Source organism: Varroa destructor, unplaced genomic scaffold, assembly GCF_002443255.2.
Source record: "Varroa destructor unplaced genomic scaffold, Vdes_3.0 BEIS01000448.1, whole genome shotgun sequence".
Lineage (NCBI taxonomy): Eukaryota > Metazoa > Arthropoda > Arachnida > Mesostigmata > Varroidae > Varroa > Varroa destructor.
Window position 1 is genome coordinate 1 of NW_019211901.1, and position 15,644 is coordinate 15,644.

General features: G+C 39.6%; 1 protein-coding gene across 3 annotated transcripts in view; it reads right to left on the minus strand.

Moving 5' to 3' along the window:
• Positions 1 to 536: 536 nt before the first annotated feature.
• The window catches only part of Efa6 (Exchange factor for Arf 6), a 30,741-nt gene continuing 15,633 nt past the window's right edge, over positions 537 to 15,644 (minus strand). For 2 of the 3 annotated variants that reach the window (XM_022816764.2, XM_086976394.1), the window contains 9 exons: positions 14,483 to 14,873; positions 13,371 to 13,517; positions 12,390 to 12,719; positions 10,768 to 11,224; positions 9,217 to 9,479; positions 6,468 to 6,603; positions 5,664 to 5,945; positions 4,531 to 5,135; positions 537 to 4,337 (listed from right to left, as the gene is read on the minus strand). In XM_022816764.2, the coding sequence (XP_022672499.1) occupies positions 4,132 to 4,337; positions 4,531 to 5,135; positions 5,664 to 5,945; positions 6,468 to 6,603; positions 9,217 to 9,479; positions 10,768 to 11,224; positions 12,390 to 12,719; positions 13,371 to 13,517; positions 14,483 to 14,873 (2,817 nt within the window). In that variant the 3' untranslated portion in view covers positions 537 to 4,131. The remainder of the gene's footprint in view (positions 4,338 to 4,530; positions 5,136 to 5,663; positions 5,946 to 6,467; positions 6,604 to 9,216; positions 9,480 to 10,767; positions 11,225 to 12,389; positions 12,720 to 13,370; positions 13,518 to 14,482; positions 14,874 to 15,644) is intronic. The other variant, XM_022816765.2, reaches the window with a different exon arrangement.

The window sequence follows — 15,644 nt, forward strand, 5'->3', positions numbered from 1 at the left end:
TATATATCTATTTATATAATGTGTGTATCTCCTATATACAAACGAAGATGTACTGCTTCGGACCTTCATATTTCCTTTTCCTGACTAGAGCCGCGTCTCACTAGAGGGCCGGCCTCTGTAAAAAAATATATATTACCTAATCAATCTGCGATCTTTTCATTTTTCGCTTGTATAATATTTATATTTAGCATCTTATTCGTTCCTTAAGATTATTTATTGTTAGTGCCCTAATATTATTTTATGATTACCATTCATGTTTCCGTTACTCTGCCTATGATGTAATTGTTAGATTCATCCTCTTTCATTAATGAAGTAAAGATATTCGCCTGTAGCTAAGCCAGCCGTTAAGCACCGAATTCTTCTTACAATAGCGATACGTAACTTAAAAATTGTTTTAGGTAGAAAAAAAAATTCATATAAAACAATTCAGTAAAACCACCAATTTTCAATGTCTCGGATCAATTATTGCACACCACATACTATCTGCTACTTTACGATTACTTAACGATTGAGTGACTAAAATAAAACACTGATACTGTCTGTTTAACGGCTCCTCTGTTTTTTTTAACCAACCAAAACTCACATGTCTCAGGAGACCTGCTATGGCTAACCGCTTTACGTTAAATTGCGGTAGATTAGCATTACCAAAGTTCCTATTGACAAGGGCAACAAAAAAGGAATCTTAAACTGCTATGAATAGCACAACTATGTCGTTCAGAAAAATCGCTCTGTATTTTTGAGTGAAAAGAAGTAGATGCATTCGAACTAGACTATAAATAGTCATAAAAAGCGATACTTGCCACGGACCACATCAATTAATTATTATCCATATATGAGCAACATCTTATTTATGTTGTAGTCTATAAAAAAAAAGGCTTGAACTTCTATAGGAGACGAATATTCCAGTGGTTTTTCACCTAGAATATTTTTAATCTTCTTTCACCTAACTGAAGTTAAAAATCTTCCTTTAAAATTATAACTTGACAACCTCGTTGTTTCTTCGTATCTCAACATATGTCAGCTTACGTCAGCGCTCTTCACTGATCTTAACGTATGGTATTTTTTTAAGATATCTCCTTTTTGTCAGCGGCATTTGGAGTGTCGCCTTGATGTACAACTTCTCAGTTACAGTCAGCACTACTAATAATTGTTAAGATTTTTTATGGATAAACTTCTTGTTTACACAACCATGTTCCAGCCACTTGGGTTTCAAATTTTGTTCGCATTTATTTAGTACCAATTCCCTTATCATGATATCTTCTCAATGTTCACTACAATATTCTAACAGCATTTTCAATTTAGGTATTATTACAAGTACAGGCCACATCGGGTATTACGGCCGTGATAACTAACTAACACTCACACACATCGATATATATATATATATTTTTTAAGTATTCATTTTAAGCTGCGGCCTTCGCTCTCTAATTAAAGATCGCGTTTACAGCTTTATTAGAGTTATTACACCTAGCAAGAAACAGCTCCTGTTGGATTTGTTTATAACATTACTTTCGTGCGAATGTGTATGTGTTTATATATTCACACGTGTTGCTTGTGAGTATGTTGTATCATGAAGGCCATTTTGTGCGGTCGTATAATATAACCAACATCCTGTGAACAAAAGGGGACTTAAATGAAAACCTACCACGTTCTTTCCCTCCCTATAAGAAAATACATTCATACGTATAGATCTAGCAGTATTATTAGTTCTAGTGAACAGATAGACAAAACCCAATGTGTGGCGTGTTTACTACAGAGTTGATTCGTACATACATACGTGTATATATATATATATATATATATATATATATATATATACTGGCAAATAAACAGACACATACCCCATATATATATATAGTGTATGCGTCTGTTTATTTGCCAGTAGTAAACATAATTCAGTAGATATTTAGCGTAATGCTATGTATTTCCGGCATAGTTGGTGCCTCACTCGACATGGCACGGATACAGAGCTGAAAGTCCGTAAGTAGAGCATAACATACTGTCTCGTCACCACCCCTCGTTTCCCCTTTTTCCCCAAATAACGTTATGAGCTTATAAATTCGACGCTTAACTATACCAGATTGATAGTTTTTTTATGCTTCAAACAGATTACTTCGTTAGGACAAAGATTGTGACAAAACAAAGTCAACTTCACCCTACCTACAGCATTCCACCATATTGATGACAAATACATGCCAATTTACTGACATTTTGCTACAGCTGCATAAGAGATCACCTCGGTAATTGCTGTAACGCATTTTGCATCTTATTTCTGACAGGATTTACAACAAAGGTAAATGATGCACTTACACCTGGCGAGCGGCAGTAACAATGAATATTATGGCGCCTATTATGAACGGAGTGTAACGAAAGAAGCCCGTTTTGATGATGGTTTGACTTGGACGAAGGGGAAATGAGATCTGCTCTACCTTCTAGCAGCGATTGTCGAACGACAGACTAATCGATTAAAGTCATGCGATGTTTTCTTTTATTAATACCCCCTAAACAGTGGCCATATATATTGTTTGTTTTGAAGACTATAACATGAACCAATCTAGTAAGTATTAAAAGCAATGTATAAAATATCGCGCATATACGGCATTTGCCTTGATGCCTTAAATGTCGCACAACTTCAAAATGGAGAACTCTAATGCTAGTATTTCTTTTAAACTAATATCTTTCTAATAGCAGGCTTGTTAAATTAAAGGCTGACTAGACAATACAACACCTTTTAATGTTATAAGTAGTCGGTCCTATATAGTAGTGGCTTTCTGTGCCAGCAAGAATGCTAGGGAACTATTCTAATCTCAATGGGGCAATATTATCAAAGATATAACTATTATCGCTATATCCTTTGCGACCCTACATTAGCAAGGGCTAGAAAGGGCGAGGCCCGCAGCTGGACAGTATACAAGTAGCTTCGCCATATTCATAAACCACCTAGTAAACGCAGAGCAACTCTGCATATGAATGTAGAGCTATAATTCGGTTCTTTAAGAACTCAGAATCTCACTGTGGACGTGAGTGTGGGTGTATATGTAAGCTTTTGAATGCATGAGGACCGAGGCGCGTTATTGGAAGACGCTAACTAAGCCCAAGACACATAGTTAGGTATATGGAGAATTACAATGTCCAACGATTTTTACGTCCGGTATGCCGTGAAGCATTTCTTCAGATAAAGTATATACAACTGCACTAGCTCTCCACACAGCGAAAAACAAGAATCAGACTGCTATGAGCTTAGATTTCAAAAAGATGTGCTGCACACGCACACGTCAGAAGATGAGTGAATCCGTAAACTCAGTCGCATATACCAATCTCATGCACGCGCCGAACTACTGGGATATTCCTGGCATTTGGGTTTAGTTTCATCTCTATGAAAATGTTTAGGTAGTATCAGTAAGGGTATCAGACTGAAATGTGTAGTTTTTTGCTTCTAAAACGCAACGTATTATGATTTTCTAAGTTTTGCCTACGCCAATATGTTTCTGTTTGAGAGATAATCGCCAGGTGGCCATAGATGATGTCCGACTATACCATATGCAGGTGATGCAAATTCAAGTGCTTCTATGGTTAGAATCAGTTTTGAATATCACTTGGGGAAGTAACAGGTTAACAAGAAGTGCTCATATGCGGTAATACGCCGCAATAATCTCATTGATACGTTCGTTTCTTCGACCTTACTTCGAGTTTATCGATGCCATCACATTTCACATATGTAAGCACTGTCAATAGTCTATTGTTGTATGTCCAAATATGCTCACTCCTCTAAGGCAATTGGTTGCAAACCACCCGAAACAGCTGGCTTTGATGCTTAAGCATCTATTTATATATCTATCTATGTATTAAAAGGTCAGGCGCGCTACATTCGTTCCAAAGACATAGCCTTCGATCTTTACAGCTCGAACGAAAATTATAAACGATCTACACGTCTTTTCATATGTTATGCTCAACCGGATTTTTCGTATCTCCGCGCCATCTTTTTCAAGATGCTTTATTTGTATTCTACAGTTGGAGGTCAGAACATTTCGAACATCTCATCATTTTAGGTTTTCGCATTTCTATTATAGTCACACAAAGTAGGCCCGAAATAGACTTATTTTGAAATCGAAATTCATCATCGTTTGTTTCTCAATCTATTCCTCGGTCTCTGAACGAACCATGATTACCGCCCTTGCCGTTTCCTGACGATGACTGTTGACCGCGCGTTGAGCTGCCTGTTCCTTGTGTGTTCAGTAACAACAAATGTGAGAACTGTGTGCCGACCCCACTGGCGTTTGAAACGATGCTACCATTTCCGCCACCTGCAGTCGCTTTTCCGCCTACAATGGGACTCCCTGAAAGGAAAAACAAATGAATTACTTTCTATACATATAGTTTACTGAAAGTTACGTAAGTACGCGTCAAAGGCCGAACATAAACTTGTAATAGTATGTATATATATATATATATATACATCTATATATGTGCTTTATAAGCAACCTCTACAGAGGCTCATTAGTACACATAATGTAATATAGGTATGCTTACCTTGGCGAATAGCGTTGGCAAGAACGGCAGCGTAGGTGTTGTATCGTTTTAGCTCGTACTGCAGGAAGCCTTCTTTAGCGGCATTGCGTTCCGCCCGTTCTTTTTCTTTGTCTTTCTCTCTTCGTCTGTTACTGGTCGAACCTGACGAAGACGATGAACTGCTGTGGCAACCGCTACTGCTACTATTGGCACTACCAACAACGTTATTATAGCTATTGGCGATCGTGTTAGTATTGTGGTGCGCCGGCGAATTTCCTGAAGCCTGACACTCATGCACCTCCCTCTCCAGGCAGAGCACTCTGGCATAATGTGACTCGAGTTGCTCTTGGGGCTTTAGCCTAGTGTGCGAGATGGGCAGCGTCGGCCTCTGGAACTTGGCTGTGTTCGACGTGGGGGCCGGAAGGGCGGGAGCAGATAGCGCCGCTGCTACACAGTTGATTGTGTCAACCCAGGCGAGGCAATCCTCATCTGACGTCGCTTGGAACAGGAACTCGGCGAGATCAGCCGTCTGGAGACGGAATACCCAAGGACGTTTTGTGTAGTCACACGCTATCGTTGCCAAACAGTGATGTATCGGCGTTGTGTGTTGCATCGAGTCTGTTAAGCTTCAACGGAATGAGATGTAAATAGTGAAAACCTAATCGAGTGGCGTATTTTCGTGCGCAAAAAATATTTTACTGAAATTTATAAAAGTTCTGATTTCCATAATCTTTGCCTTGTGTCTGCTGGAAATTTATAAAGGCTATTAGTTTGGAGGAAGAAGTCATAACTGCAAATAGTAATAGTTGACTAAGCTAGCGTATTATATAACATGTTGGAGCAATGCAATGAAGTATCTGCTGGTTTTGGGCCACACGCGTGGAAAAAATAGATCCGATCCTCTGTCTATAGTATCATTTAATCAATAATCGAATCAATTATATCCGCCTATTCATTTGATATGAGTTTTATTTTAACTAACTAGTAAAAATGCAACATTGTCACATTTCAGCAAACGTCATTAATTCTCCCTAAAGTTACGTATCGTAACCGTCTCAAACGTAACAAACTCCAAATAACCTACGTATCCAGCCTTTTTGACTGATCCAATAACTATCTAATTCGTATAGGGCCAGCTGTCAGTTTATAGTTACCTTTTCATTTCATCACAACTTTTTTCATCTTTATGAAGTAAAAGCAGCAAATCGGACAGTTTGGCGTAAAGGGGCCTCCAACCTCGTTTGCCACGAGGAGTCCTTTTTCCGCCTGGATCTACACAACACTTTCTGACAAGATAACCTCGACGGAAATCCCTCTGTTGCTGTTGCTGCTGTTGGCGGGTTCCTTCCGCCACGGTATTCCCTGCTGTAGTGGTTGCGCCTGTGAGTCCTGTAGACGATTCAGCACCACGATGTGTAGGTGTCGCTTCACCCTCTCTGAAAGTCGACGAAACACGCATATTATAGTCGTTGTTGAAGAGAATGTTGCCCGTAATGCGCGAGCTTATTACGAAAATACCATGTTTGCCTTGCTAAAAAGAGCCAGTTTATAACAACGCGTAAAACTTTGATGGCAGTTACTCGGATACTGTAGTATCTATGACAAAAGAAACGGAGGACAAATATATGTGGCGTTTCCACCTCTAGAATTAATCATATTCTTGCAATATAACCGTATTATAATTGCTCGGGTAAATTGCTTTGAAACCATCATCCCAGGTTACATTGTATAATAAATTGCGGCGTATGTAAGAGGCGAATCGTAAAAACAAATTGTAAGGCGCCGACTAGAATAGATGGTTGCAGTGAACGACTATAAAAAATGCCTTTTCATTCTACAACGTTTTCGCTAATGCTAGGCAAACATTCTTGAAAAGAGATGCCCATATCAAATTAATAGGTTTTTTAACGTTTTCCTCAACTTGATTTTTTTGTATTTTTCTTCGACAAAATACTTACGTAGCCCACTTGATAGGTTGGTCTTTGATAGCCTGGAAGAGCATTCTTAGCATTTCCTTAGGGAAGTCTTTTCCATCATTTAGTCCCGACAAATTTTGAGCAAAGTCCTGCGCTGTCATTCTTCTTCTCGACAGTCCTACAAATTATAATTATCAGGTTTAATTAGATAGCTATATACATGAGATAAACTGATTGATTAATTTTGTGGAAGCGGAACCGTAAACTTCTTAAGTGCAGCAAAAATAAAAGCAATCAGTTCACGATCAAGCCTTGTCTTCGCATCAGTTAATTCTCTTGATGGCTTTGTGGGGCTCTCCTAAACAAGATTCTACCGAAGGCCGAACAACTTCCAGACGTGCAAGGAAGTCATGAAACACTTGAACAGAGCGTGTCGCGTAAATATGGTCAACTTGTTACTAAATAGCAAAATGACTATAGATTCTCGTATGACCCAAGACACAAACTTTAACTTCCCGTTTCTAGGAGAAGCTGAACTCAAATCACAGAAGTGAGCATGAGAAAGATGTCAGTTTGAATAAGTCGTATGTGAACCTGTCGCCAGGTCATGAGCCCTTACTTTACACCTGCATTATAGGCAAGCTTAAATGTTCCTGTGGGTGTATGTACTTTTATACAATCTACTTTTCCACCTGCTGATGCAGAAACAGCCTTGAATATAATTATTAAACATAACTATCCTATAAACACCATGAGTGAGAAACGCCACAAGACATCCAAACTAAAAATGCTATAAGGCTTAAAAAAGCAGCTCAAATATGATATTTCTGCTAACCGTTTATCTTATAAAATTTATTCATTGCGATACCAACTCTTTAATAATAAAGCTAAAGCTTTTGAAAATAAAGGAAAGGCATTTGTCATTTTTCTCAAAATGCTAAATGACACCCAGTGAAGAGCTGTTAGCTCTATGTAAATATGACAACTTTATATAATTCTCATGGGTTTGCACCGAAAGAATATTTTTTTCTACATCAACGAAAACACCGATTTCTGTGTATGAAAAAACCTGCTTACATTGCATAGTTACCGCTTGCGAGACGCTAGGCAAGCATATACCAATAACTGTACTGTCTTAATGATCTTTCTGATAAAAATAAGCGTTCAGCAAACGATTTTTCGCAATGCCTTAGAAACCTGCCTAGGCAGCGCTGATGGACGTCAATCTAATTTTTGATTTTTTCAGTCTCGAAAAAATGCTAAACGTAGCGTTTCGGATTAAGAACAATAAAAAATTCACGGCCCAAAAACAAGTATGGTTAATTTTGGATCTGAGTCGTCGTCTGCTTATATCCTTTTCAGGCCTAAAGTATGTCAAATTAGGAAATGAATAGAAGTACACGTCTCGAACCAAAGACTAATTCTTTCAATAGAAACAAACAGGTCTTCCTCATAGATTGTCTCTGCGAATGTCCTTTCAATTTTCAGGTTGAAAACATTGCAGAAACTCAAAATCTCCACAGAAGTTTAGAAATTGATCTGTTAGTAATTAGACATTTACAAGACTTATGCTCGCTATGTCTAATGTTATCAGCATGTCACCCATCCATGAGACCAGATCTATAACGCCTATATCTAGTATTTATATTATACTTGCGAACCTTATAGGTCACGACTGGTGACAAAACCTAGAAAGAAAAAATCGCACCACAGTCTGATCATGGTGGGTACGCATGATTACATCACAATATTCTATGTGTAGCCAGTTAATTATCATTCACTACTTCTAGCATCAGTAATCAGTGTGTCAAATGTGATAAGCAAGGGCCGATCAGTAAGTTTTATGAATAAAGTAAAAGTTATTTGTTTAATTATCTTTTAAAATACACTTTTCAACTTAATGTAGAATCTAAGTATTATCTTAATTAATTTTTTAATTTCTCTTACTTATCTTCGCCTCCTTTGTCTGAAACGAATAATCTGCTCTCTATTATCGTCAATCACATCTGATTGATAACCAAACAAACACACAATAATAACCCTTCAAGAAACGTTATCCACGCTTTTCTAAAACGTTGAATGTTGCTTTGTTAACTTAACTTCGCCTTGTAGAGAGCAGAATATGCACGAATCCGATAGAGCAAATTTGGGGCAACAGGTGAGTAAAACATAACTCAGTTTATTCCGAAAAAGAAATGGCAGCTCTGTGATGAGACTACTCCGTTGTGTATAAACCACATTGGGTCGTCGTGTTCAAGGTTACCTCTTAGAGGTGAGAATCGATCTTATTGAATACTTCTTCTGCTTCCCCCGTCTTGCGTTCCCGATAATTATAATGCGGAAAAGGGTCTATTTTCATACGTCGATAATCACTCCATGCATCTCTTTCAAAGCAATACGTATTTCCATCTACAATCACTGTTACCAAATTGAAGTGATTCTTATGGATCGTTAAAATAATAACGTGTCGTAGAGCGCGAAATTAGCGAGCGGATCACATCGCACGGTGTTGTACTGTGCTATGAGCTCGAAAATGTTTGTCTAGACTGTACGTTGAAATTACATTTGGGATAAAAACGAAATCGACGGTCGCGAGATGGCCGCGATTTTATTGTAGAACTAAATCAGATTTCCCAACCGTCTTTGTCACTTCATCCCTTTTCTCAGGAGACAAATGAAATCAAAGAAAGATTAAAGCAAAACGAGCTTGTTTCATTTGGTGTAGGCTGTAGAATTTCTAAAGCAAAATAATTAAAGTTGATTTGATAGAGGCGGTGTTGTAGGTGCGTACCGTTTCCATGGAGATCAGTGTTCAAAAGCATAAGAGCGCAGGTCAAAGTATGTACGGCGTCTTGTGATCCAAGTTGATCTGAGCACTGAGGATTGCAGTCGAGGAACCGCTTGCTGAAATGTGCAAGCACACGCTCCCTTTCCTGAGTTTCGCCCTGAAGACAAAATTTGTCCAGAAAACGACGCAGAGCCACATCTAACGATAGGCCCGAGAAGTCGAAATGTCTAAGATATTCTTCTGCAACGCATCGCGAGAAATCATTGCTACACAACAAGGAAGAGAATACAGATTGGTTGAAAAAAAAGCTAGCACTGATGCTACACGTCTCTAATCCCAGGCCCAATACGGATTTTGAACATTACAAATAATGAAGGACTAAAAATTGATGATGTAGATAACAAACGCAAAAACCCAAAACCCTGTTAAAGATACTACCTCGACTAAAAATCATGTGCAATTGCGCAACCAACCTAATATATGAAATGTTTTTATGACGCTTGAAGTTCTTTTTCTACAGTGAAAGAATTAAACAAGACACTGAGATTATTATTAAAGTTTTTGGCAACTGGATCGCCGGTTAGTTCGGCAATGTTCAACATGAAATACCCTTTAAGAATTATCTAAGGCTCGTTGCGAAAGACAGGAGGTGTAATGCTGAATTCTAAAAGTGATTGGTTAGCAGTCACAGAGGTAGGCGTCTGTAGGTCCAAAGACAGGATGTCACTAATGCAATAGAAACAACACATTGCATTTTTCGAGCATTCTGAAATCCTTATACTTTTGTATCACAAATTAACCGAAAATTCACCAAACCGATGTGCCCATAACTGTATTACGCCTCTATCGTCTCTCCCAGGAGGTTCGCCATCCAGAATCTGGCACTCCGATGCTACTAAATACAATATATGGGAAGTGAGGAGCTCTTACATCAGCGATATTAAAAGAAAGCTATTTGGGGTCACTAACAACGCTGGAGCAACATATAGGGATTATGTGGTTACGAGGCCAAGTGCACGAATCTTATGGCTTCCAGTAGTCATTTTCAAAACTATAAGAATCGGATAGCTATGAGGCACTCTAGCCCGAAGATCGGCTAGGGAAAAACACCAAGCCCTAAGGTTATTTATACAACTGCATGTTGCAAAAAACAGATCCCCTGCGCAAGTACTGTAAAAGTTTAACAAAATAACAGTTTAACAAAGCCTATTGCTCTATTATACGGTTAAATCGAAAATCCCGCAAATAGTAACAACTATTTGAGTTGATGATTGGAAACAAACCTTTGCAAGTAACAATCTTCTTTGATATATATATAGTTATTCCAAACCACAAAAGGAGTAACCATGCAACTAGGCCACCGTAGAAAACATCGACTCCAAATTGAGACTTCGAGAATTTTGTCTGTGTTAATTTTTTCTAGGAAATGACGGGGACCAGCCGATTCCACTACAGCAAACTGAACAACTATACATAAAAAATATACAACTATACTTATGATCTTACAATTAGAGGATAATTAAAAGCGTGTGTTTTGCTGTTTCGGTTACTTACTTTTTAGAGAGATGATGCGAAACGTCAACTTTTTTGAAACCTTCGAGGTTGAAAAGACGCTTAGCTAAACGCAGTGCAGAGGGGACATCGACCGAGGTCCGCGTCAAGCCTGGAGGTGGCAAGCCCAGAGGTGCTAAAGGTGAGCCCGATGAATCGGCCAATAATCCAAGCATGGCTGGCGGAGACTTTAGAGCTTCTTCTGGGGAAGCTGGCGGTGACACCGTTGGTAAAGGAGGTGGTGGAGGTGTAGGTGGTTCACGTGGTCGCTCTTCCTTTTCGGACATTACACTAGCCCCCGGAGTGATTACTGGGGTCAGACCTGCATCAAATGAACCACCTTCCGGGCCGCACAAACTGGTATTAATCACTTTTCGCTCTTCCGAAAACGTTTCCTCTTTGTAAAAGCTCAACGAAGACTCGTCCATCGAATGACGTTGCCAGCTTGAACTGGTAGTTACTAATTCGTGAAAAAAATGTAATCGCAATTAAAAAACGCATAAAATTCAATAGCCACATAGTAAAATTTTCTTTACAGCTACAGCATTGATAACATATTTCTAACTCTGAAAAATGTATGAGCGAATCAAAATACCTCGTACAATGACATATCTATGAATAAAAAAAAAATCCTTGTATTTTGATGTTTACTTTGAAAGTTTAGTGATATCTGTATAGAGTGACAATTAATGCAAGTTGTATATACACCAAAGCTTGTCGTTTGTCATACACTATTTTGTGTGCAATGGAACATGTTGGCGTCATATTGGAGCTCTTTTTTTATTTCATTTTTAACCAACGGAGCCCTCAAAGCCCTCATACCTTGTCCGCGTTTTTACTCAGTCTCCATCGAAGTGTGCCGGTTAAGACGTTAGCCAGAGTTTCGACTTACCGGGACACCTTGACAAGAGTCAAGTTCTAAAGCCCATCCTTATACACCGGTGAGTATCGAAGCTTGGAAATGGCATGCTAATTCAAAACCCAGATTGTCGGGCTATGGACGCGTCACATCCCACGCATGGTCGCGTTAAAGATCTGCTCTTCTTTCTTGTCGCGTGTTATGCCATAGTCACACCGTGTTTGTGCGCTCAGCACGCAGTTAACACATAGTGAGGCGTCAATACATGTTTACATGCACAAAGACGAATTCATTTGAGTGTACAATTCATTGATACACACACACATAGAAAGGGGTTCTTGCTACTAGGGGTTCAACATTAACTCTAACCGTTGGTAGAGAACTGAGTAAAATGGCGCACTTCCACAACAAAGAAATATGTCGGTAGAATTGTTGTATTAGATTTTTCTGTTTTTATTATACACGTAAATGACAATGATCATATGACACGTAATTCTCCTTCACTCATAACTATTTTCCCTTTCGATGCAAGTGTGAAGAGCTTTTCTGGTCAATATGTGCATCTGTATTCCTCTCAAACATGTGATTTGAAAATACGATTACTTATTGTGCATTAGTGATATTATTATAAAAGAAAGCGAGTTACTTAACGAGAGCGAAGTGATTTTGGTCACATAAATTATCACACTTTTTACAAAATCACTTTTTTTTTTATAAAGAAGTGAGGGGCAATGCGTAGATCGATCCTAAGAAACGTATTGCTCACCTGTCGTTGTTGTTGTTGTTGTTGTCGTTTGCTGCTGCTGAAGGCCTGCGCTACTGTGACCGCCGTTCCGAGTTCCTGTGCCAGCGCTGCAGTTCGAGTGTCCGGAGGTAGACCGGCGCATCCTTGGACCAACAACGTTGGGGCCGGCTTGACCGTCGAAGGCGGAATGTCTCAGATGGGCTTCGCTCAGGTCTGGCTCAAGCCAGTCCTCTTCCCGGGAGAAGTCCTCGCTCGGAGATATCGTGTTGGCCGTCGACATATCGAAGTCGGAGTAGCCCGCTCCCAGCTCCTCGCTCCCGAATGCAGACGCCAGCTCCGAAGTGCACTCGCCTGCCCACCGAGGCGGGAAAAATAAACAAGTTAAACCATACGATCGATCACCAATTCACAAAAATAGCCACTGATCCGACGTCAAGGAAAACGCCAGAGTGGTTGTTCTTTTAAGTACGATACTGATGCTTGATCTCGACATGCGTTGATCCAGCAGATTTGCCAACAAGTCCTTTGGTATCTATGACAAAATGATAGTACTATAGGTAACTTATTAGTATTTTGGTAACGTGGTATTTTTTTTATTGGATTTATACTCGTTGCTCGTGATTGTAAGGTGTAGAAAGAATTTATTAAATACGATGAGGTGAGATATAAATGATTCAGGCAGGTATTACCATTGTTTAGTTAGATGTTATTGACGAAAGAAATAAAAATCATTATGCGTTATGATTGGTATGGAATTAGTTTGAGTAACAAACACACAGACACACGCATTCGGGACGAGCACCGCAGACGTGTTCGCTACGCTTTGTTCAGCTGTCTGTTGATTGTATGCTAACTAATAATAGCAGTAGCCGAGGCGTCAACAGTAATAGAAATGTATGCTTCCATCATTGCCTATACGTCGTTTTAATAGGGACTATTAAATGGTCAACATCGTTTTGGCATTTGATCGCCATCAATTGATGGACTACCAGCATCACATACCCGTGGTAGCGTTGGTATGTTTGGAGAAAGTCACCCTGGATGCTGCTGAATGCTCTTCATCTTCCGGTGAGCTCTTCATCTCCTTCGTATCGTCACAGCCGATGCCAGTCGTGCTCTCTAAACTCTTCGTTATGATTATTGCGTCTCCTGTTTTATCAATGCCCGTTCATACATGCGTTCATTTGTCATCAATCAATCACAACAAACAACATAGTTCGTCCATTTACAGATCATCATTGTCGTCGTCAACATCACGATCATCATCGTATTGCCGAACGACAAAGGCAAGATAGCAACAATCACACAACAGCGACATAGAATGTTGAGCAGTGATAAAAGTGAGTCACCAATAGTTGGGTAAACCGCAGTAATAACACATGTAACAGCCACCGAGAATTATGTTAGCGTGTACGTAGTAGGTCGTTTTATGTCGGATATAATGAGCGTCACAATTGCCATTGTTGTGCATAGAAATAAGTGCCGTCACCAAGATCCGCACGGGCGTACGTTATCACCACCACCACGGCGCGGGCACCATCCATCAGTATCACCATCATCGTCAAAGGAAGTTGGCCGTAGCCGCGATAGGAATAGCAACAATGACACAGCATAATAACAGAAAGAATAGGATTAGGATTCGTAAATGAATGAGTGGCACCACAATGAAATAACTGAATTCCATTTTGCAAGGGATGGCTTCAAGTTTTGCGATAGAAATTCAATCACGATTACTTATATTTCTTATTATTTACAGAGCCTCCGAAGTGAATTTAAGGGGAACTTCCGTATGAATTGGATGACAACTGAGTTGCATGGGTCAAGACATAAACCTTAAGTTGATAAGGTGTAAACGAATTCTTGCAGCAATGCTCTGTTGCTTTTTGGGGATCCGTGGGCATCAACTATCATCGCTTCAGCTTGTTATATTTTACTAAAAAACTACATCGTCGCCCTTGCAAAGGGTTCTTTTGTCTTAAGCTATTAACTCAAACTCAGATAGACCCATCTTTACAAAATTGCTTCGAGTAACAGGTGCCTGCCACTAGTTTCTGCTATGGCGATAGTAGTTGGCTACCGCGTAAACTCGGAGTAACACTATTTCTATTACTGACCGGTCATAATGAACGCTTCAGCCACTTTTTTCCTCTCAGTGCTGTGGCTTTTCATCATCGAAGCACTCGATGACATTGATGAGCTCCCGAACGCCATCCTTGTGGTGACCGCTGAATTTTCGGTGGCGGCGTCTTTATGATTAAGAACGGGCTGTCCTTCAGATATCGTAGTAGTAGTACCCATACTTGCGGATAAGTGATTGTTTTGGTTTGAATCTGGAGGAGGATGACTCCTTCGATGGTGACTCATAGCCCCAATGGTGGAGCTTGGCCCCAGCTGGGGGCCCCCAAGGGGCCCCCCTGCGTATCCGTTGGACGTCGCCGATGAAGCCGACTGAAGCATTGGGTTAAACCGCCCACCCGTGAAGAAGCGATGATCCTGCGGAGAGACCTAAAATGAAAACATCATAGGCCCCGCCAAGAAGAAATACAGCAGACCAAAGCATTTATATCGTCAACGCGCTTTGAAATGGGCGAAGTATTGTTTTGTGTCCGCAAGGACCCTGTCAGATAAATTTACATGCTGCACAGAATGAATATTAATTGTTTTTTATATAATGCAATTACTAAACAATTATATATGTTTCAAATAGGATTTAACCTTATCTTAAGGTTTAGCGGTCACTGGGCAGACCCGTAATTTATCAGTGTCATTCGTATTTGATCAAGTTCTTCAGGCCAAAAGCAAGGCGCCGAGAGGTAGGTTTAATCACATTATATTTCTGTTCCACGCCTTATTTCGAGATTAGTAGTGTAAACACATGTATGAACGAAATTGATGTGATGTCCCTTCTGTCTGAGCAGGTAGTTTTTGCAAAGATGCGTTATCTTGGCAAATTTTAACGGGATCAGATCACATCAGTTCTATTTACAGAGCTCTAAGATATTATAATATATAACGTATAAAATGTATTCACATTGCTTGTATTCAATTTTTTGGCCAAACATTTATTTCCATTGAAGGAACTGTGTGGCCTTAAAAATGTATGGGAGAACAGTCGTCCGTATTTATTATCTCAGGCTCTTCTAGCGAGTGTCGTTATTTAAAGCCGCATTTGGTTGCGCCCTTTTTGAAATTCATGCTTATGATTCCAATGTATTAAGTACACTTGAAACGAGTGATTTCTACATGTTATCCATGAAATCAAAACATATAGTATTT